Genomic DNA, 24,027 nt, shown 5'->3' on the forward strand with positions numbered 1-24,027 from the left:
AAGTTCTTTGATTCACAGTCCAATCTCACTTCTCACTCCTCCAAGCTCACCGGCTGCAGGCAATTCCTACACTGTGCACAGAATCTAACACCCATAAAGTCCACCAAGCTTTGGTGCCTGAAAGGGAAATGGTTACCATTCAGGAAGGCTCCCGTCGACTTTCAGATAGAGATTTGTTGTACATTTACTTCCATCAGCCACTTCAGTGTCTTGCCGAAGAAACCCGCCCCCTCAGGGTTCCCCAGATGATAACTTCCCTCTTTCAGGTCACCACAGAGCGCTACACTTATTCCAAGTGAAACATTAGCCAGCCAGTCCTCTCCTACTTCATGAACCACAAGGGCCTTGACCAGGCTGAACTATGACCCATCCTCTAAATGGGGCCTTCCACAAGCTTGCCAGCTTGACCTGTTCCAGTTACTGTCTGTAACACTGTCGAACTGATCTATCTCTCTCTCTCTCGGCTCGCAAAAGCGCATGACCCTCTTAGAACAGCAAGTTCCCCTTCAGACTGTTTGCGGCTCCGACAAGCTCTTTCAGCTGCTGCCTTTTTGTAAACAACAATCCATTAGTGAAGCCTCTTGGGCACTCTCCAAAGCTTTTGCAAAGGCTCTGAGGCCCCGACATGTCTAGCATTAGCAGAGCTCCAGTATTTTAAATAAGATCTGTTTTAAAGTGTTTGTATGTGACCTACACTAACAAAGCTTTCCCCAATTTATCTCCCAAAAACATCTATATACTCTATCACATCTTTAACCACAATCTTTCTGGAGATAACTAGTTTTGGACTGATTTTGCTGCCGTCGCTGAACAGGAACAATAATTTGAGTAAAAGTATTTTTGTTTTGTTAAAACAGCAGCTCATGCTGAGCATTTTTTGAACTACGTAGTTAGAAATCTGCATCTGTAAAGTTGTAGAGTTGCTGATTCTTTTGTAATAGCTGCAGAAGAATGTACTGCAGGTGAATCTGTTCCTCACCAGAAAACAGGCAGCCATTTATTTTCTTAAGCTTGTTTTAAAAAAGTCACATGACTTTTTTTCCTTCCTGCAACGTGCCTCGTCTCTTTGCTGAGTTTCTCCAGCATTCTTTTGTACTGTATCTGCAGATTAAAATGTGAAAAATTTAATGTTGGAAATCTCAGTGTGAAAGCTGGTTAGTATGCCTCTTTCTGTTCTTCTTTACAGGTTGTGATGTCACATGGATTCCATTTGAAAACAAATGGTACACTTTTATTCCAGCTCAAGGAAATGGCTACAAAATGGAAAAAGCACAAGAAGTTTGTAAAGATATTGGTAACTTTTTAACAAACTTTTACTGTTGAATAAACATATAAACTACTATGATGCAACACATTTCAGTTTTGATTACCGTTAAAACAATAACACATTTTACTGTGCATTGAAGAGAACAACATTGTAAGGGAGGTGATAAACCAGTGAAAGTCATATTGAAGATTTTGTTGACTTGAAGAACTAAAAATGTATAGTGAAATGAACATTTTATTTGAATGCTTTTATTATTAAGGAGAAGAAAATGCTTGTTTTAATATTTGAACAAAATAAGAAATGGAGCAGGACTAGGGCATTGGGCTCTTGTCCTATTCGACCATTCAACAGGAAAATGGCTAATTTTTGTTTAGTCTCCATTTCCTCCACAAATCTTGTGTTTGTTGATCACCTGACTTGAAAATCTAACCAATTACCACCTTGAATATACTCAACAACTCAGTCTCCACTGGTGGAGAGTTTCAAAGATTTGGTTCCCTCTGAATGGAGTTTCTTCTCATCTCAACCCTGAATGAGTGATAACTTATTTTCAGACCATTGCCCCATCTGGAGAACCATCATCCCTTTATCTTTTTTGTTATATCCAATTTAAATATTGTGTTTCAGTGAGATTGTCACTTAGTCTTTTAACCTTGATTATCCTCAGAGGGTATTCTCTTCATTCCAGGAAGCTAGTTTACCTTTGTTTCGCTCCTTCACAGATATATCCTTCTTAGGCTGGAGACAAAATTTTTCAAGGAATTGTTGCAGCAGAGCCTTGCATAATTTCAGAGGGACATATCTAAACTTTTTATCAAACTCTCAATATCCCAATGTAATTGGATCCTGAATTTCCTCACCTCCAGACCACAATTAGTGAGGTTTGGTAAGAATATCTCCTCCACAATCTCCATCAGTACTAGATCACCACAGGACTACTTTCTTCACTCTTTGCTCTACTCGCTATACACCTATGAATGTGTAACAAGGTATGATAATAACACCATGTTCAAATTTGCTGACGACACCTTGGTAGAAGGTTGTATAAAAATGGACGTTGAGCCAGCATACAGGAGGGAGATTGAAAACTTGGCTGAATGGTGCACCAACTTCATTCAATGTCACCAAAACTAAGGAGCTGATTGTTGACTTCAGGAAGGGAAAACCAGAGATATACAATCCAGTGATCATTGGGGGATCAGAGATGGAGAGGGTGAGCAAATTTAAATTTCTGGGAATCGTTATTTTGTAGGGCCTTTACTGAACCCATCACATGAATGTCATTGTCACCACCTCTACTTCCTCAGGAGTTTATGGAGGTTCAGTATGACATTGGTAACTTTGGAAAACTTTTACAAATGTGAATATAGAGCAATTCAGCACAATTTAGCCCTTATTGTTGTGTCACCCCATTTAACCCTGTACTCAGCCTTCTGGTTTGTCCTTCCAAAATTCATCACATCACACTTATCTGGATTGAACTCCAAGTACCACTTGTCTGCCCAACTCTGCATCCTGTCTATATATTCTTGTTACCTTTGACAACCTTCAGCTCCATTCACAACTCCTCCAACCTTTGTGTCATTTGCAAACTTATTAACCCATCTGTCCACCTCTTCATCAAGTTCATTTATAAAAATCAGGAAGAGCAAGAGTCCTAGAACAGATCCTTGTGGCCCTCCACTAGTCACTGAACTCCAGAAAGAATACTTTCCATCCACTATTAAGAAGCCATTTTTTAAATCCATACAGCCAAGGTTCCACTGATCCCATGCCTCATAACTTTCTGGATGAGTCTCTTGTAGGGGACCTTGTCAAATACCTTGCAAAGATCCATGTAGACCACATCTACCACCCTACCCTCATCAATTTCTTTTGTTTTCTCCAAATGCTCATAGATCCTATCCTTAAGAATCTTCTCCATAAGTTTGTACACCACTGACATAAGACTTAACAGTCTATAATTCCCAGGATTCTCCCTATTACCTTTTATAAACAAGGGGACAACATTCCCCATTCTCCAATCCTCTGGCACCTCCGCTGTGGCCAAAGAAGATTCAAAGATCATAGCCACCCTTAAGTAACTGACCATTATCTCTGTACTCAGCCTTCTGGTTTGTGTATTGCCTCACACTTAATTGGATTGAAAAACATCTGCCACTTTTCTGCCCAACTCTGCATCCCACAGCAGCCTGGGAAATATTATGTCCGGCCATGGGGACTTATTAGTCTTGATGTTTTTAAGAAGATTCAACATTTTCATTTCCTTAATCTCCATACTGTCCAGCACACAGGCCTGTTCTATTTCGACCTCACCATGATCAAGGTCCTTTTCTCTTGTGAATACTGAAGCAAAGTATTCATTTAGGACCTCTTCTGCCCCCAGGTGCATGTTGCCTCCTTTAGTGGCCCCACCTTCATTCTCATCATCCTTATGTTCTTCACATATGCATGGAACAACTTGGGGTCCTCCTTAATCCTTCATGTCAAGGCCTTCTCCTGCCCCTTTTGAGGTCTCCTAACACCTTTCTTGAGTTCCTTCCTGACTACCATTTACTTCTCATGAGCCGCCTTGTTTCCTATATCTATTGTTTGTTTCCTTCTTCCTCTTGACTAGTTCCCTTTTCCTACCATCATTTCCTTGTCCCAGTGGAACAAACCCATCTTGAACCCTAAACTTCCTTTACATTACTTCTGTGCTTTCACCCTTAAACATCTGTCTCCATTTATTCTCACTAGTTCCTGCCTCATCCCTTCATAATTAGCCCTTCACCAGTTGAGCACTTTCCCAATTTGACTGTTTTTATCCTTTTCCACACCTATGTTGAAGCTAAAGGAGTTGTGGTCACTCTCACCAAAATGCTCCCCCACCGAGAGGTCCGCCACCTGACTTGGTTCATTACCCAGATCCAGATCCAGTATGGCCTCTCCTCTTGTCGGCCAGTCCACGTAATGTGTCAGGAATCCTTCCTGAACACACCTGACAAATTTAGCTCCATCTATCCCTCTGACAGTCATGAGGTACCAGCCAATATTAGGGAAGTTGAAAACCCATTACTACAACTCTGTATTTTCCTCACCATTCCAAAATCTGCCTGCTTATCTGCTATTCAGTATCCCAAGGGCTATTTGGGGGCCTATAGACTACTTCCAGCACAGTGATGGCTCCCTTCCCATTTCTGATCTCAACCCACACTGACTCAGTGGACACTCCCTCTGTCACATCCTTCCTTTCTATAGCCGTGATACTATCCCTGACAAGTTATACCATTCCTCCCTTTTTCTACCTCTTATCCTATTCTTTTTAAATCCCGATACCTGCATCAGCCAGTCTTGCCCTTCCTCCAGCCAAGTTTCAGAAATGGCCACACATCATAGCTCCATGTACTGATCCATACTCCAAGTTCATCCCCTTTATTCCTAATACACCTAGCGTTGAAATAGATACATTTCAAACCCTCTTACCGGCACCTTTATGTCTTGTCCCCTGCATGTCCTTCCTCGCCAGCTCAGAGCACCTAGGATCATACTTTTGTCCTTCTACCCTAATCTCTGGACTCTGATTCTGATTCCCAAGCCCCACCCCCTCCCCCCACCAACCAAACTAGTTTAAATCTTCAGGATATGGGTCCCGCTCCAGTTCAGGTGCAGCCCATCCTTTTGGTATAGGCCAGATCTTCCCCAGTAGGGATCTCAATGATCCAGAAATCTGAACCCCTGCACCATCTCTTCAGCCACGCATTCATCTTCCAAAGCTTTCTGTTCCTATCATCTCTGGTGCATGGCACAGGCAGAATCCTGAGATTTCCACATTTGAGGCCCATCTTTTTAACTTCTTTCCCAATTCCCTATATTCCCTCTTCAGGATCTCATTCCTACTCCTCTCCATGTCTTTGGTCCCCATGTGGACCATGACATCTGGCTGCTCCCCCTCCCCCTCCAGAATCATTTCAACTTGATCGGAGACATCCCTGACCCTAGCACCTGGGAAGCAACATACCATCTGGGAGCTTTGATTTTGTTCACAGACCTCCTATCCACTTATCTAACCAACAAGTCACCAATCACCATTGCTCTCCTCTTCTCCCCCTTCCCTGGGATGCCAGCCTCTGTGCCATCTCAACTTATTCCTGGTAGATCATCCCTCCCAACAGCATCTAAAACAGTATTCTTGTTGAGGGGAACGGCCATAGGGGTGCTCTGCTGTTACTGCCTCTTCCCATTTCCTCTCCTGACAGTCACCCAGTTACTTGTCTCCTGACTTTTAGGGGTTACAGTCTCCCTGAAACTCCTGTCTATCACTACCTCTGCCTCCCTTAAGATCCGCAGTTCATCCAACTCAGTTTGTCAGGAGCTGCAGCTGGATGTACCTGTTGCAGGTATAGTCATCAGGGACAATTGTGCTGTTCCTGACCTTCCACATCCTACAACCGGAGCACTGGACTGCCCGAGCTACTGCCTTCATTTCCGACTCCTGTTAATTAAATTTATTAAAGAAACTTACTAGTATTACCTCTCTGGGAGCAAGAGCCTCTTCTTGCCAAAGGATCTCGAGCCATAGCCTCTAAGCTTTGGAAAGTGTGCTGACCAGCTGTGTCGTGGCTTGGTATGGGATCACCTATACCTCTGAGTGAAAATCCCTGCAAAAGGTAGTGTACACAACCCAGTACATCAAAGGCAAAACTCTCCCTTCTATCGAGAAAATTTCATGAAATGCTGCCTTTGGAGAGCAGTAGCAATGATCAAAGATCCACAACACTCGACATGCTCTGTTCTCACTGCCGCCATCAGCAAAGTGATATACCATATTTCGGCAGATAAGACAACCTTTAGATAAGATAGGATCCCAATTTCATCCTGAATTTCATGGTTTTAGCTCATATCGGTAATATAAGATGACCCACCAATTTTCTACTTGACGCTTCAGAGTGGCTGCAAGGAATGTGCTGGAGACTGGTGACCTCCCAGCAACAACCCAAACTTTGTAACGACACCCCAATCACCAAGTAACAAATCTGTAAATTAAGCAAGGAAGTGATTGTAATAACAGTGGAAAAAAAACCCATTGCTTCTGGCTGGGAAGATGGTAAATGGAGCTGGGTCCAGGTCTTCAGCATCGGCTGCAGATGGATACAGCGATGGTGACTCCATTCTCAACATTAGGTGCAGTGCCGTCTGCATCACAGAAGTCCCCTGGGGGCTCCCAGACAGGAGCTAAGACATTGGGCTCTAGAATTTTTTTACAATTTACAATTGGGTAGTTTAGGGTGGGGAGGTGGTCAGGGACCAGCGGTGGCAGGGCGGAGGTATCGGGACTTGCAGTGGGGGTGGAAAGGTGTCGGGGACCAGCGGCCATGGGGAGGTGGTCAGGACCAGTCAACTTTTCCAGCCAGAATTTTAAGGTCACCTGTTTTTGTATCTGGCCCATGAGACAACACTTTTTTTGGGTGGGGGTGCTTTTTGGGTGCTTCAAGTGTCGTCTTATCTGCCAAAATACACAGTATGTGCCACAAGACTCGTAGCACCAGGTTCAGGAACAGTGGCGACCCCTCCACCATCAGACCTCTAAACAACAACTTAAGCCCCTTCTCCACTGTACAGTGTCCCAAGATAGGAAGCCCTTTGTGCCATTTCCACTGGGACACTAATTAATTAGTTTTTCCACTGACTATAACTCATTCCCGGGGATCAACTGGAAATGGGTGGCTTTCTGCTGTCCATTTTCCACTGGTTTTATCAACACACAGGTAGGGGTAGAGGGGTAGAGGCGGGTAATCCCTGGAGTGAAATGACATCATTTGACACCGGCATTTGGACAGTGTTCCTTTTCCACTCGACCTTGCCCCAGGAAATTCCCAGTTAATTCCTGGGACAGGGTGCCAATGGAAAAGGGGTTTTAATCAGACTCATTTAAGGATTCTCACCTTGCATCTTATTTATTATTGAATATTTATTTTCTGTATTGCACAGTCAGTTTGTTTACATTTCTCTTTTTTTTAATATGTATTTTTTCTGAAGTACAGTTTTTTGCACAACCAATAAGTCAAAATTCTGCCTCGGCTGCAGGAAAAAGAATCATGTACAGTACATGATGTCATGTATATATTCTGACACTAAATTTGAACTTTAAAATAAAAATCAATGTACCATTTGGCTTCCTGATTGTTTCTTGTACGTGTGTTAACTTATGTACAGGGCCATAAAAGTCCCTCTGGATGCTAACACCTTTCAATCCCTTGCGACTTTAAAAAAAACAGTATCTCATTTTAATTTATCTACCAAAGTGGATAAGCTCATGATTTTCAAAATTATATTCCATCTGCAATTGTCTTTCCCACTCGCTGAGCATCGTTTTGAACTGAAGTATTGCTTAATGTATGCAAAATTATAAACCAATATTTTAATCATACTTTACCTTTTACTCTTACAAAGCATCGTAACTAAATTATGTTTTAACTGAGAAAACTTGCACAGGAATGCATCCAAACTTGTATGTGGAAAGAAACACAAAATCAGCTGATGCTAAGATCTTGAGCAGTCAAAAAAATTATTGGAGGACCTCCGTGTCAGAGAGTGTCAATGGGTAGAAATGGTCAGTTAATGTTTCAAGTCAAAACCCTTTATCAAAACCAGGATTTTTAAAAAAATTACACATATGAAGGGGCAAAGAAACTGGGGAGGGCTCCAAGTTGAAGGTGTGATAGGTGAAGAGACAGGAAGGTCTCTTAAAACATTGGGGCATGTTGGAAAGAAAAGTTAGAGAGAAAAAAATTGAAGTGCAGTTAAAAAGAGATTTATTTACAACATGGTAGAAGCCAATTCCAGACATTGAAGCCCATGCCGCCCAATTAAACTACCAACTCTGTACATCTTTGGATGCTGGAAGGAAACCAGAGTGCTTAGAGAAAACCCAAGCAGGTCACGGGGAGAATGCACAAATTCCTCACCGGCAGCAACAGATTTAATCCCCCGTCACAGCACTGTAATTGCATTGTGCTAACTTCAAGTTGCGTTGTACTCCTCAAGTTTATGGTTAGCCTCCATCCTGACAATGGACGAGGCTGAGGACAAATATATCATTGTAGGAATGGTTGGGGGAGTTAAAATAGGTGGCTCAAGTTTAAACCCATACTCAGTGTGTAAGGTTTGGCAAAGCAGTCACTCAATCTGGATTTGGTCTCACCAGTGTAGAGAAGGCCACACCTGACTACATCAAATGCAAGAGATAAGGTTGAAAATGCAAAACGTCTATATATCTCCTCCATTCAGGGCCACCAACAGACCTTCCTGCTGAGGCAGAGCTTTATAGAACATCCTCCAACCTAATCTACTGAATTGAGTGTACTCTGGTGTGGCCTTCTCTGATTGGTACTTGACCAAACACCAACGTTTAAACTTAATGACATGAACATTGATTTTTTCTAATTTTGGTTAACCCCATCCCCATCTGAATCCACTACTTTCATCTCTTTACCAATACTTGTACTCATTTTTTTCTATTGCCAAATTTTCTTTTCCCCTTCCTCCTCCAATGGTTTCTCTCTTTGTCTTTTCACCTCTCATACCTTCTATATTATCATCTCTGGAGCCCTTCTTCAGCTTCTTTCCCCCTTTAAGATGAAAAGTAAAAATTACATCTATAAAGTCTTGGTAAAGGCTTTTGTCTTGAAACATTTCTACCCATGGATACTGTCTGATCTGTGGAATTCCGCCAGCAACTCTTTTCTGCTCAAGCTTGTTTATTAAGCCTAGATTCAGAGTAACCTTTTGAAGATTTTTTTGAAGTAATTGATTCCAACTTTAATTGCAATTTATTTTATTTCTGAAAAACATCAATTTATGTTCCAGGTGCCAATGTTGTCAGTATACATTGTGAAAAGGAGAATAAATTCATTGTTCATCAATTGAAAAAGAATGTGCAATCTGAAACTATTTGGTTGGGCATGGTTTTTGATATAGACAGTAAGTATTACTCAACTTTGATGAAATGTTTCAAAGTGCATATTTATACATGCTTATTTTGCAAAGATCAAGTTTCACCAAATAAATGTCTTGCTGAATTACTGAATATTAAAGTATAATACATTATAAGTCAAAATATATTTTTAGTGTTTATTTCAAAGGATATTGAAGTCATTAGTGTAAATTAAATAATAAATAAACACTGGCTGATTTACTGTAGGACATTTTCTGCAAAGCAAGACAAATGAAAGCAAGAAGTACCACTGTCAAACCAGGCAGTCATTTCTTTAGCTGGGACCCGCATGGGCTGTTGGTAGAGCAATCCATGGTGCGGGCCTACACAGGCAAGGCCCTCAACTCTTCTTCTGCCACATTGACGACTATATCGGGGCTGCCTCATGCACCTGTGATGAGCTCATCAACTTCATCCACTTTGTTGCCAACCTCTATCCCGATCTCACATTCACTTGGACCACACAGACTGGGAGATCACTTTGCTGAGCCCCTTCACTCTGTCCACATCAGTGACAGGGATCTACCAGTGGCCATCCACCTCAATTCCATGCCCCACTCCCATGCTCACACGTCTGTCCATAGCCCTGTTCTATCCCACCAAGACCACCTGTAAGTTGGAGGAATGTTACGAGCCCAGAGGACCCATAAACTCACCAACTGTAGATATTCACTGGCAAATGGTTACTTAAACAAAAGTTGCTTTTAATTATCTTTAAACATGAAAACAGAATCAAACTTTAACTTATCTATTATTAACTTAACTTAACCTCCTTCTAATTCTAAGCACACGTGTATGTAATGTGTGTGTAAGTTCAGAAAAATTCTTTGGTTTACAGTCCATTCTCACTTCTCATTCCTCCGAGTTCACTGGTTGCAGGCAACTCTTATACTGGGCACAGAATTTAACATTTATAAAGTTCACCAGGCTTCGGTGCTCAAAAGTAAATGGTTACTGCTCAGGAAGGTTCTTGTTGGTTTTCAGATAGTGATGTATTGTTCCAGGACATCCACTATTGATGTACTTCCATCAGTCACCTCAGTGTCTTGCTTACGAAACTTGCCCCGTCAGGGTTCTCCAAGTGATAAACTCTTTCTTTCAGGTCACCACAGAGTTCCTTTCTGTTTCACTTATTCCAAGTGAAACATTAGACTGGCAATCCTCTCCTCTTGCATGAACCACAAGGGCTGTGACTAGGCCATCTTCCACACTGGGACTTTTTGCCACCTTTTCCTGTTTCAGTTCCAGCTGTTCTTGCTGGCTGAAACACAGTCAGAGTGATCTCTTTTTTTTCTCTCTTTCTCTGTCACACACACACACACACACACACACACACACATACACTCCAAGACTGAGAGAAAGTCTGTTTGACTCTCTGCCTGCAAAACCACATGACCCTCTTACAACAGCAAAACTCTCCTGCAGACAATAGTGGTGCCAGCATTCTCCTCCACCTGTTGCTTTGGTAAACAACAATCCATTAGTGAAGTCACTTGAGCACTCTTCAAAGCTCTTGCAAAAAGGTGTGAGAAGCCACTATGTCTTGCATAGCTCCAGTATTTCAAATAAGATCTGTTTTAAAGTGTTTGCATGTGACCTACTCTAACAAACATTTCCCAATTTATCTCCCAAAAACATTTCTACATCCTCTGTCACAGGAAGAACACTTGATTTTCCATCTGGGCACTCTCCAGCCAGATGGCATTAACACTGACTTTTCCAGTTTCTGCTAGCCTACTCTCCGTCCTCCCTCCCTCCTTTCCCTTTTCTCCAGCTCTCTGTCTTCCTTCCCTCTCCATTCACAGAAATATCCCTCCTCCCTCTGCTTGCTGATATCCCCTCCCTCCTTTATCCCACCTATTACCTGTTGCCTTTGAGAGCACACTCCCCCCCGGCCCCTCCCCACCCCTACCATTTTGTTCGGACGCCTGCCGACATTTTTCCATTCCTTGATGAAGGATCAAGCCCAAAACGTTGGTTATATATTTTTTACCTTTGCTATTTAAAGGACACTGTTTAACTAGCTGAGTTTCTCCAGCATTGTATTTTTACTTTGACCATTCTTTAGTGAATTGAATGCAGGAGGCTGGGGGGACCTGTTGTGAGCTATAAAAAAAAAATCGAGGCAGTTATAATATTTTTACCCCTCCTAGTGAAGAGCAGAGTTTTAGGATTATGTGTTAAGTTCTAAAGGAGACCCAAGAAAGATTTTTTTTCACACAAAAAAAAAGAAGTTAAAATCTGGAACACACTGCTTCAGGGGTTGGTAGTGTCAGGGATTCTCACAATATTTAAGTTTCCAGACGAGTTCTTCAGATGCCAAGATATTGGCGGCTATCAACTAAATAATAGAAAATTCTATTGCTATGCTGACCCAAGTGGTCAACATGAATATGGTGAGCTGAAAGGCAATTATATCACAGCAAAATGCAGTTGGTTCAAGCCCGAAACATTGGTTATATATAGTTATCTTTGTAAAGTACAGTTTGATCTGCTGAGTTTCTCCAGTATTGTGTTTTTACATCAGCCACAGTGTCTGCAGACTTTTGCGTTTTACAAAATTCAGTTGGCAAACGGTTTAATTAAGAATAGCTAACAACTTGTGTGCTGTTGAAATTAAATGGTCTCACATACACTCAAACTTCCAAATGAACTTTTGGAGCAATTGAAATAAAAGGCAATGATGACAATAAAAGTACAGAACTTTTTGGTTAAAAAGGGAAAGAAATTTGTTGTTTTGGATTCTATGAGGCCAGACAGCTCCCCCCGCCCCCACCAATCCACCACTCCCAATTTTGGATGACCCTACTGTCTCTTCAGTTCATGGGGAAATTGTGAGTGAACAGTAAATGAGAGAATAGAAAACACTTCATTGCTGTCAACCTCCTTTTGTCATCAGTTCCATATTTTTCTCTGATTGCCCACAAATTTAAATTTATTATTTTTAAAGTTAATTTTAATGATTCCTTCCTACCCCTTCCTCTTCTTCCCTTGTGCGTATGATAACGGCTTAATAGCGAATTTGTTCAAATCACCATCGCGGACAGTTTGTTGATGTTTTGAAAAATCGTTGTAATCACATCTCTCATTCTGAAATGCAATGAAATAATTTTTATTCAGATCCATTTGTTTTTGATTAATTCATTCTTGGCCTGCACCATGAGCTGAATTTTATTTTGATTCAGGTGATACGTTGACTTGGTTGGATCAGTCTGCAGTAAATTACTCAAACTGGGGTGCTGGGGAACCAGCAGGAAGATTTGATGCTGACATATGCATTGTTATGGACACAAAGTCAGGACAGTGGAAAACAGTCAATTGTGATAATGACTCTGGAAGATCAGTCATGTGTGAAACAACAGCATGTGAGTAAGATACAATTTGTACCATCTTGTGGATCACAATATTGATTATGAAATGAAATGTATTATATTGGTTTTTAATCTTTGTTCTATTGAATGTATTGTGTTAATATCTTGTAGAAGTTTTCTTTGTGATGTTGCCAAATTATTCCCATTTTAGAGAGTGATTCGTGATGCTGTTGACTTCATCTAGACCAACCAAGTGGCAATAAATTGAGAAACTAATATGTATCAACTATTTTCATTGTTCTTTTATTTTAAAATCTGCTTCCAATAATATTTTATTTTCATTTGTAATTTTGACATTTTAGTACTTCATTGGAAACTTTTAATTTCATAATGACTGGAAAGATGGAATATCTTGCTATTTCCCTTTTCCTTGTGGGTCCAAAATTATGTTGGTCAGATTCGTACCACCAGGTTCAGGAACAGACGCGCCCCCTCCATGATCAGACTCCTAAACAACAAACTCAATCAGAGATCCATTTAAGGACTCTTATTTTACATATTATTTATTATTGAATTTTATTTTCTGAACTGCAGTCATTTGTTTACATTTCTTTCTTTGTTTATATTTCTATCTTTTATATCTTGAGTTTTTGCACTATCAATAAGTAGAAATTCTGCCTGGCCCGCAGGAAAAAAAAATCTCTGGGTTGTATGTGATTCATGTATGTACTCTGACAAGAAATTTGAACTTTGAATGTTAACAAGGTTCCCATAAAACAAATTGACATTATTTTTTCCATCTCGCACTCAGACGTGTTTTCTTTTGTTTTTTTTTGGGGGGGGCACGGGGAAAGTTCAATATTTGTAAACAAATATCAATATATCCTGCAAGACGTTAGGCATAACTGCAGCATGGTTAGCAGTGGGCAGCATGGTTAGCATAGTAGTTAGTGGTACACTGTTACAGTGCCAGTGATTGGGATTGGGGTTCAAATCCAACACTGTCTGAAAGGAGTTTGTACATTCTCCCTGTGTCTTGTATGGGATTCCTCTGGGTGCACCCTCCAAAACTTATGGGGAATTGGGTGTCATTGGGCAGCATGGGCTCGTGTGCCAGAAGCGCCTGTTAGCATGCTGTATGTTTATCAGGAAAGTTATTGGATCTTTTTAAATCTATACATCCCTTTGCACATTATTTTGTTTTTTAAAAACAAAATCAATGTTGAGAGAGAAACAATAAGCTATTTAGGGATTTTTTAAAAAAACTTCAAACCTCCTATCAACCTGGAATTAATTAATTCAAAACACCTTTCAAGCTATCACAGCATGAGTGCCACAATTAGAGAGAATGGCAGTACAACTTTGAGAACTGAAAAGAAGCCCAGGAGGTGGGATGTAAAACATAGGCCTGATTTGTTCCAAATGTTGGACTGCTGCAACAATCAGTTGCACAAGCCTAGCGAGTGTACAATGCTTATCAAGGAAGCTGTAATTGAAATTACTGTCTCACCAGAGTATTCCTGAATTGATGTTCATAAGCCAAACTATCAATTGTAGCTAGAGTGAAACATGAAATTCTGCAGACACTGTAGTAAAAACACTCAGTAAATGCTGGAGGACTCGGTCAGTCTCACAGCATCCATAGGAGGTAAAGATATATTACTGACCTTTTAGGCCTGAGCCTTTCTTCAAGGTATAAGCAAAAAGCAGGTAGGGTTTTCACAATAAAGACCAAGAGAAAGGTAGAAGAATGGGAGGGGGTGGGATCTTTGTCCCCTTCTCCTTTTCTCTCATTTTGTCTCTCTTTTCCCTTTTCCCTCCGTCTCCTTTCACAGAGTCAAAATCGATTCTCATCTTTTCTCTTATCAAATTAACAGCTTTTGTTTGTTGGTCTCCCTCTCTCACAATATCACAGAAAATGTTACTGTCAGGTCTTCAGAATTTCCAAGAAGTAATTCTGGCATGTCCAAGAGAAAAACTAGCACCTGTTCTGTCCTATTGGGCCATTAAATCAATAAAGAAAAAAGTAAAATCTGATTTAGTTACAAGGGCTTCCAAGTGTTGACTTCTTGTCATCAATACTTCAAACCTGCTTGCAGGAAACTGAGTTTAAAAAAATGGATGAATGCAGTTAAAGTGTTGTGGCTGAAGAGTTTCTTTTTTGATTGTGCAATTCATCAAAATCTTTATAATGGATGATGAATTTTTAAAAATTCTACTGTGGTTCTTTCTTTCAATAAAAGAAGAGAAAAACCTGAACTTGAGATGATTTGGTGATCCTATTGAGAAGCTAAGAGTCAAGTCATAGACTTATTTATTGTGTCCTAAATAGACTTTGACTAAATTGTGCACTTTTTTCTTGAACTATGGTAACTGAATATTTATTATCTATCTTTTATGTTTAATATCCATTTTTAATTTCATCCATAGTTTTTATTTGTGAAGTGTCTGTTCAGTTGCAAATGTTATACATTTGTACATTGTTCAATTACAATATATGACAATTAAACGTTATCTCAACATCACCTGTGGTACATTAGGAGCATGAACATAATCTAAATAATTCTATGGTGTTTTACCAATATTTGTCCCAATATGCAGAAGGTTTTAAATATCATAGAAAATTCTGATAGCAATTAGAACTATAGAACATTACAACTCAGCACAGAAACAGGCCATTAGACTCTTCTAGTGTGTGCTGAATTATTTTTCTGTAGTTCCACTGACCATATCCCTCCACATCCCTACTGACCATTATGCTGTCCAAATTTTTATTAAATGTCAAAATTGAGCCTCCATTCACCAATTCAACTGCAGTTCATTCCACACTCACACCACTCTCTGCGTGAAGAAGTTTCACCTAAACTTTTCCCCTTTCACTTTTAACTCATGTCCTCTAATTTTTATCTCAGCTAACCTCAGTGGAAAAAGCCTGCTTGCATTAACTCTATCTATACCCATCATAATTTTGTATATCTCTGTCAAATTTCCCATCAAACATCTGTGCTCCAGAGAATAAAGTCCAAACCTATTTAACCTTTCCCTGTAACTCAATTTTTCAAATCCTGTCAACATCCTTGTAAATCTCCTCTGCACTCTTTCAATCTTACTGAGATTGTTCCTGTAGTTAGGTGACCAAACTGCACACCAAACTCTAAATTTTGCCTCACTAATGTCTTGTACAACTTCCCCATAACACCCCAACTCCTACACTCAATGCTTTGAAGGCCACTGTGCTAAAAACTCTCCTCATCTAAATGTGATGCCACTTTCAGGGAATTATGCACCTGTATTCCCAAATCCCTCTGTTCTACTGCACACTTTACTGCCTTATCGTTAATAGTGTATATCATACCTTGGTTTCTTCTTCCAAAGTGTCAAATGTCAAAGCTGACATTTGTCAGCATTAAATTCCATCTGCCATTTTGTAGCCAATTTTTCCAGCTGGTTCAGATCCCTCTGCAAGCTTTGAAAGCCTGCTTCACTGTCCACTACACATCCAATCTTTGTGTCATCTGCAAACTTGCTGATCCAATTTACCACACTCTCATCAAGATCATTAATATAGATGATAAACAACAGTGGATCCAGCACCAATCCTTGAGGCATTTCACTCGTCACAGGCCTCAAGTCTGAGAGGCAATCATCCACTACCACTCTCTGGCTTCTCTTGTAAAGTCCACAATGTAGTACGTCGCCATGAACAGAGTGACTGAACCTTCCTGACTATCCTCCCATGTGACTTTGTCAAAGGCCTTACTAAAATACATGTAGACCACATCTATGGCTTTTCCTAGTCAACCTTTCTGGTAAACTCCTCGAAAAACTTAAAAAGGTTGGTTAAACACGGCCTACCATGCACAAAGCGATGTTGACTATCCCTAATCATTCCCCATATCTTCAAATACTTGTGTATCTGATCTCTTAGAAAATCTCCCAATAATTTACGCACCTCTGACACCAACTTCAGACACATCACCCCCTAGCTAAACTCATGTTAAATATATCTGCCAGGGCCCATACAATTTCTACTGTTGCCTCCCTTAAGGTCTGAAGGAATACCTTGTCAGTCCCTGGGGATTTAGGTACCTTAAGACAGCAAGCACCTCCTCTTCATTAATCTGTATAGGCTGCATGACCTCACTGTGTGTTTGCTTTACTTCTATAGACTCTGTGCCAATTATTTGAGTAAATACTCTTAGCACTACACATAACCGACCACTCTGATCTTCAAGAGGGAAATTTTTGTCCCTTGTTATCCTTTTGCTCTCAGCATACCTGTAAAAGCCTTTAGGATTTTCGTTCACCTAGTCTGCCAAAGCAATCTCACGTTTTGTTTTAGCCCCCATGATTTATTTCTTATGATTTAAAAAAAAATTATCGACTCCTCAAGTACCTCATTTGCTCCTTGTTGCTGAAACTTGCTATACGCATCTCTTCTTCTTAACCAAATCCCAATATCCCTTGAAAACCAAGGTTCCCTATGTCTGTTAACTTTTCCTTTAATCCCAACAGGACATACAAACACTTAAAATTTCACCTTTGAGGGCCTCCCTCTTACCAAGCACAGAAAAAAAAACTATCACGATCCACACTTTCTAGATCCTTTCCCATTTCCTCAAATTTCACCTTCCTCCAATTGAGAATCTCAACCCAAGGACCAGACCTATCCTTATCCATAATTAATTTGAAACTTGTGGCATTATGATTACTGGACCCAAAGTGTTCCCCTACACACTTGCATCACCTGCCGTGTCTTGCTTCCTAATTGGACATCAGTATTGCACTTTCTCTAGTTGATACCTCTATATATTGATGTAGAAAACTTTTCTCAATACACTTGACGAACTCTAATCCATCCAGCTCTTTTACATTATGGGAGTCCAGTCAATATGTGGAAAGTTAAATTCACCTACTATCACAATTTTATGCTTCCTGTAGCTGTCTGCTATCTCTCTGCAGATTTGCTCCTCAAATTCTTGCTGGTGGTCTAGAATACAATCCTATTCATGTAGTCATGCCTTTCCCATTCCTCAGTTCCACCCATAATAGCCTCGTTGATAAGGCCTCTAATCTGTTCTACCTGAGCACAGCTGTGATATTTTCCCTGACTAGCAATGCCACCCTTTCATCCCTCTCGATTGTGTCTCAAACACCAGAACCCCAGAACATTGAGCTGCCAATCCTGCCTCTCCTCCAACTAAGTTTCACTAATGGCTACAGTCACAATTACACATACAAATGCATGCTCTAAGCTCATCTATATTTCCTACATTATCCCTTGCATTGAAATAGACACAGCTCAGAACATTATTCCCACAGTGCACAACCTTTCGATTCCTGTCTTTGTATATAGTCTTAAGAGAATCTTTCTCACCCCCACTCTACAATCTGCTCTGACATACTGGTTCCCATCCCACTACAAATATAGTTTTAAGCCCCCCTGGAGCAATACTAGCAAACATTTCTGCAAGAATATTAGTCCCTCTCCAGTTCAGATGCAAACCATCCCACTGGAACACATCTCATCTGCTCTGGAAAAGAGCACAATTATGCAGAAATCTGAAGCCCTCCCTCTGACACCATATCACATATTAAGCTGCATTATCCTCCTATTCCAAACCCCAATAACATATGGCAAGGGTGGCAACCCTGGAGATTTTGTCCTTCAACATGGAGCCTAACTCCTTGAACTCTCTTTGCAGGACCTCATCACCCTTTTTACCACATCATTGGATGTTGACCGTGACATCTGACTGATCACCTCCCTCTTGAGAATGTTGTGAACTCTATCTGAGATATCTCAGACCCTGGCACTTGGGATTCTTGATCTCTTCCATAGAACCCCTTCAATAGTGATAGGAACAGATGATTCTCTTATCATTAGAGCTTGCCTCTTATTCTCCCTTTCCTTCTTAGCCTCAAGGCCAGTCTCCATTCCAGAGACCTGACCACCGTGGCTTGCCCCTGGTAGGTCATCCCGCTCAACGGTATTCGTCTTATTGAGGAGAACAGCCACAGGGATATCCTCCACTGACTGTGTTCCCTTTCCCTCTTCCGTCACCTAGGTACCTTCCTTCTGCCCTCTATGGTGTGACTGCTTCCTTGTAACTCATGTATACCCTCCCCTCAGCCACCCGAATAATCCAGCTCCAGTTCGCTAACACAGTTTGTAAGGAGTTGCAGCTGGATGCACTTCTCACAGATGAAGTCACTAGGGATACTGCTGGCTAACCTGACTATCCACATACTGCAAGAGGACCATATCCCTGCCCTGGCTGCCATTTCCATTGTCCATGAGATACAAAAAGAGAAATAAGACAACATGTTCCTCCCAGCTGAACCCTTTGTTCCTCTAAAGGGTTGTCGTACCTCAACTCTGAAGCTTCTTGAGCCAAAGCCTCAATTCCTCACTCTAACTCTGGCCTATTCACACAATGGCTGTCCCCATAATGGCCACTCTGCATATACACTTATAAGTGGATATGTATACAGTGAAACTCAAAAGTCTGCAGACGCTGCCATTGTAGTCAAAACACAGAAATGCTGGAAGAACTCTGCCAGTCTCACAGCATCCATAGATGGTAAAGAAGGGATCTTGAGGAAGGGCTCAGGCCCGAAATGCCAGTAATATATCTTTACCTCCTAAGGACGGTGCAAGTCTGGCTGAGTTCCTTTAGAATTTCTATGATTTTTTTTGAATATTTTATTAAATTTTTTTGTCCATATATGTAGTCAGTTACAAAATTGAAAAGATACAAATAGAAAAAAATAAATGCATTATACACTTCATGATGGTTAAATTCCCCACTCCCCCCAACCCCCTTCCACCCTAGGAAAGCATTTCTATGATTGTATAAATTTAAACCTGCTTAGGAGATGTGTGTGTTACAAAATGTGATACTGAAAATTAATACATCCACCATTAAAATATCTATGTGGGCAAGTTTAAGGGCTGTATTTTACAACATTAGGCTTGCGGCAAAATACATTTTCTGAGGATAGCAAACTAGTAGGTGTACAATTCTCTTTCATTCACTCTTGTTCATGCAGCTCCCCATGACAAATAAAATAATTGAATTCCCTGAGTTGGGGTGGGGGGGGTTGCAATTTAGTCAGTCCCATTACAGTTCTCAATGCTTAGCTGCTCAAGACCTGTTACCTACACCATTAAGAGCAGATATGATGAATTCTTGAAGGATCATCTACTTCTTATCGTGGGTCATTTTATTTAAGATGCCATAGAATCATTTCACTGATCAAACATACATCAGATTTAACTTAACATTGAATGATCACTCATTTATTCATATATATAGTAATCTTATCTTCAAGTTTAATATGGAATTTGAAAGTGAACACTGAAGAAAAAAATAGATTTGGCAAGTTTGACTTCCATGCAATGGAACAGATATTCCATGATAAGTTAGGATGACTTCTTAATGGTTTACTCAAATGAAACCTGGACTCCAAGGATTAAATTATGAGAAATTATTCAAACTGGGGTACTATTCTCTGAAATGTCGAAGTCCAATGGACAATTAACGTTTTCATGCTACTCTAAAGAGCATAAAAGGGAGTGACAGAAGAAATACTATTCATACAGGTTGGATAATGGGGAACTGGATGTATGAAGGACCAATTGTATGGAGTGCTTGCATTTCAAGACAAATCTGAGATTTTGTGCATCAATAACATTAGATTTGAGGTAGGGGTGGGATTGCTAACAGGTATTTGTGGCACATCTCTTGTTTCCCTACTATGCCTTTCATTTCTTACAGTGCTCCTCCATTTCAGTGAATCAAATTGAAACTATGTGGAAAGTAGTGAATGACGATCTCTGCTCGTTCAACCCTCTCACGTGTCTTTTGTAAACTTCAAATCTTCTTTAAAAAGTTATTAATTTCATTCCTGAGTCTAAGGATTTATTTTAAAATTGATTCTGGAATTTCAGAATGCTAAGAATGGAAGCAAGAATGTATTTATATAAAAATATCAATTTTTATAAATGATCCCAGGGTGTACTGAAATTCATCATAACTAATGAAAGACACCTTAATGTGTAATGTAGTCTACAGGCCAGCATTTCACCTGATCACTTTGCATTTAGCATTTAATGTTGGATATAAACTGAAGTTTTCTTTTCTTCTCTAGTAGCTATACCTGATAGAGAAAAATGTACAAAACGTAAGTACATATCCTACCAACAACTACTTTAAATCTGTTCAAATCTGAAATTACTTGCTTTGCATGGTACTTTAAAAGAAGTTTTGCTTTTTCTACTAACATAAAAATAGTGGCATTAAATTAGAACAACAAAGTTCAATTTAAGGCACTTACTTTCCTGATGTTAATTAGTTAATGTTAACATAGATGTGTAAAATGTACATATACCCTGGACCTTTAAACCAGCAATTTTTTTCATCATGAGCTGTGGAGCACTGATGAAAATAGGAGAGGAGTTTGTCCAATTCACCCACCACTCTCTTGGCAATTGCATTGTAATTAGAAATTGAAATGGTTGACGAGTCATTTTAATCATTCTCTGTTATTATTGTGGAAAAATATCCATACAAGCAAAGCTCAGTAATTGAAAACTCGAGGAAACAATGCCAAAAATTTGATTACACTTTCTTGGTGCATTAATTACACAATGTTTATCATAGAATACTACAGCACAGTACAGGCCCTTTGGCCTTCAATGTTGTACTGACCCATATATTCCTTAAAAAAAATGTTCTAAGCCCATGCCCCCAATATTTCAGCCTCTACCACCATCCCTGGCAAGGCATTCCAGGCACCCACAATTCTCTGTGGGGGAAAAACTTACCCCTGATGTCTCCCCTAAACTTCCGTCCCTTCACTTTCTACATATGTCCTCTGGTGTTTGCTATTCCTATCCTGGGAAACAGGTGCTTTCTGACGACCCTATCTATGCCTCTCATAGTCTTATAGACCTCCATCAAGTCTCCTCTCATCTTTCTGTGCACCAAAGAGAAATGTCCCAGTTCTACTAATCTTGCCTTATAAGACTTGTTTTCCAATCCAGGCAACATCCTGGTAAATCCTCTGCACCATCTCCATAGCTTCCACATCCTTCCTATAATGAGGTGACCAGAACTTAACTCAATACTCTTTAAGTGTGGTCTCTACTTCTGAAATTAATCCCCCTATCCCATAATCCTTCTTAACTATCCTAACAACATGGTGGCGAACTTGAGAGATGTATGGATTTGAACCTCAAGGTCCCTCTGTTCATCCACACTCTTAAGTAACTGACCATTAACCCTGCATTCAGCCTTCTGGTTTGTCCTTCCAAAATCCATCACCTCACACTTATTTGGATTGAACTCCAAGTGCCACTTGTCTGCCCAACTCTTGTAACCTTCGACAACCTTCAGCTCCAACCACAACTCCTCCAACCTTCATGTCATCCGTAAACTTACTGATCCATGCTTGCACCTCTTCATCTAGGTCATTTATAAAGACCACAAAGAACAGATCCTTGCAGCACTCCAGTTGTCACTGACCTCCAGGCAGAATACTTTCCTTCCACTATTACTTTCTGCTTTCTTCCTGCAAACCAATTTTTTATCCACACAGCCAAGGTTTCATTGATCCCATGCCTCATGACTTTCTGGATGAGTATCTAGTGGGAGTCTTGTCAAATGCCTTGCTAAAATCCATCTAGACCACATCTACTGCCCTACCCTCATCAATTTCTTTTGTAATTCCTCGAAAAACTCATTTAGGCTCGTGAGACACAACTTCCCTTCACAAAGTCATGCTGACTATCCTTGAGTAGACTATACTTCTCCAAATGCTCAAGAATCCTCTCCAATAGTTTGCACACCACTGGCGTAAGACTCGCCGGTCTATAATTCCCATGATTCTCAAGATGACTACATTTGCTATTCTCCAATCCTCCAGCCCCTCCCCTGTGGCCAAAGAGGATTCAACGATCATCGCTACTGTCCCAGCTATCTCTTCTCTCACTTCCCACAGCAACCTGGGGCATACCGTGTATGGCCCTGGGGACTATCAGTCGATGTTTCTATGAAGATCCAACATTTTCACTTCTTAATCTCCACATTGTCCAGCACACAGGCTTTTTCTATTTTGAACTCACCCTGATCAAGGTCTTTTATTCTTGTGAATAGAGAAGCAAAGTATTCATTTATGACCTCCCCAACCTCCTCCGCCTCCAGGCACATGTTGCCTCCTTTATCCTTTAGTGGCCCCACCTTCATTCTAGTCATCCTTCTGTTCTTCACATACACATAGAACCCCTTGGGGTTCTCCTTAATCCTACATGCCAAGGCCTTCTCATGCCCCCTTAGAGCTCCCCTAAGCCCTTTCTTATGCTTCTTCCTGCCTACCATATATTTCTCGAGCCCCTCCTCTTTCCTGCTTTCTATACCTAACATATGCTTCCTTCTTCTTCTTCTTGACTAGTTGCCTCACCTGTTTAACCATGGTTCCCTTTTCCTACCATCATTTCCTTGTCCCAGTAGGACAAACCTATCCTGAACCCTGCACAAGTGATCCCTAAACTTCCTTTACATTACTTCAGTGTTTTCACCCTTGAACATCTACCTCCATTTAGTCTTGCTAGTTCCTGCCTCATCCCTTCATAATTAGCCCTTCCCCAGTTAATCACTTTCCCAATTTGACTGTTTTTATCCTTTTCCATAGCTATGTTGTGTCACTCTCACCAAAATGCTCTCCCACCTGACTTGGTTCATTACCCAGAACCAGATCCAATATGGCCTCTCTTCTCATCGGCTGGTCCACATATTGTGTCAGGAATCCTTCCTGAACACACCTGACAAACTCACCTCATCTATCCCTCTGGCAGTCATGAGGTGCCAGCCAATATTCTGGAAGTTGAAATCACCCATAACTACAACCCTGTATTTCCCACACCATTCCAAAATCTACATGCTTATCTATTCCTTGGTATCATGAGAGCTATTTGGGGGCCTAGCACAGTGATCGCTCCCTTCCTATTTCTGACTTCCACCCACACTGACTCAGTGGACAGTCCCTCTGCAGCGTCCTCCTTTTCTACAGCCGTGATACTATCCCTGACCAGTAATGCTACTTCCCCGCACCCCCCCCCCCCCAACACCTGCCCTTTTCTACTCCTATCCTATTCATTTTAAAACACCTAAACCCCAGTACCTGCATCAGCTAATCTTGCCAAGTTTCAGCAATGGCCACAACACCGTAGTTCTACATACTGATCCATGCTCTAAATTCATCTCCTTTATTCCTAATACTCCTAGACACTTTTCCATCCCATTAACTGGCTACGTTCATTTTTTTATCCCCCTACCTGTCCTTCCACGCCAACCCATAACACAAAGCATCATGCTTTTGTTCTTCTACCCTCATCTCTGCACTCACATTCTGATTCTCACCCCCCTGCCAAACTAGTTTAAACCCTTCCCCACAGCTCTAGCAAACCTGCC

At 40.7% G+C, this 24,027-nt stretch overlaps 1 protein-coding gene across 2 annotated transcripts in view; it reads left to right on the plus strand.

Moving 5' to 3' along the window:
• LOC138762105 (CD302 antigen-like) overlaps window positions 1-24,027 on the plus strand; it is a 36,013-nt gene that overhangs the window by 6,969 nt on the left and 5,017 nt on the right. For both annotated transcript variants that reach the window (XM_069935439.1, XM_069935440.1), the window contains exons 2-5: window positions 1,187-1,294; window positions 9,116-9,229; window positions 12,428-12,607; window positions 20,708-20,740. In XM_069935439.1, coding sequence (XP_069791540.1) covers window positions 1,187-1,294; window positions 9,116-9,229; window positions 12,428-12,607; window positions 20,708-20,740 — 435 coding nt within the window. The remainder of the gene's footprint in view (window positions 1-1,186; window positions 1,295-9,115; window positions 9,230-12,427; window positions 12,608-20,707; window positions 20,741-24,027) is intronic.

Source organism: Narcine bancroftii, chromosome 4 (genome assembly GCF_036971445.1).
Source record: "Narcine bancroftii isolate sNarBan1 chromosome 4, sNarBan1.hap1, whole genome shotgun sequence".
Taxonomy (NCBI): domain Eukaryota; kingdom Metazoa; phylum Chordata; class Chondrichthyes; order Torpediniformes; family Narcinidae; genus Narcine; species Narcine bancroftii.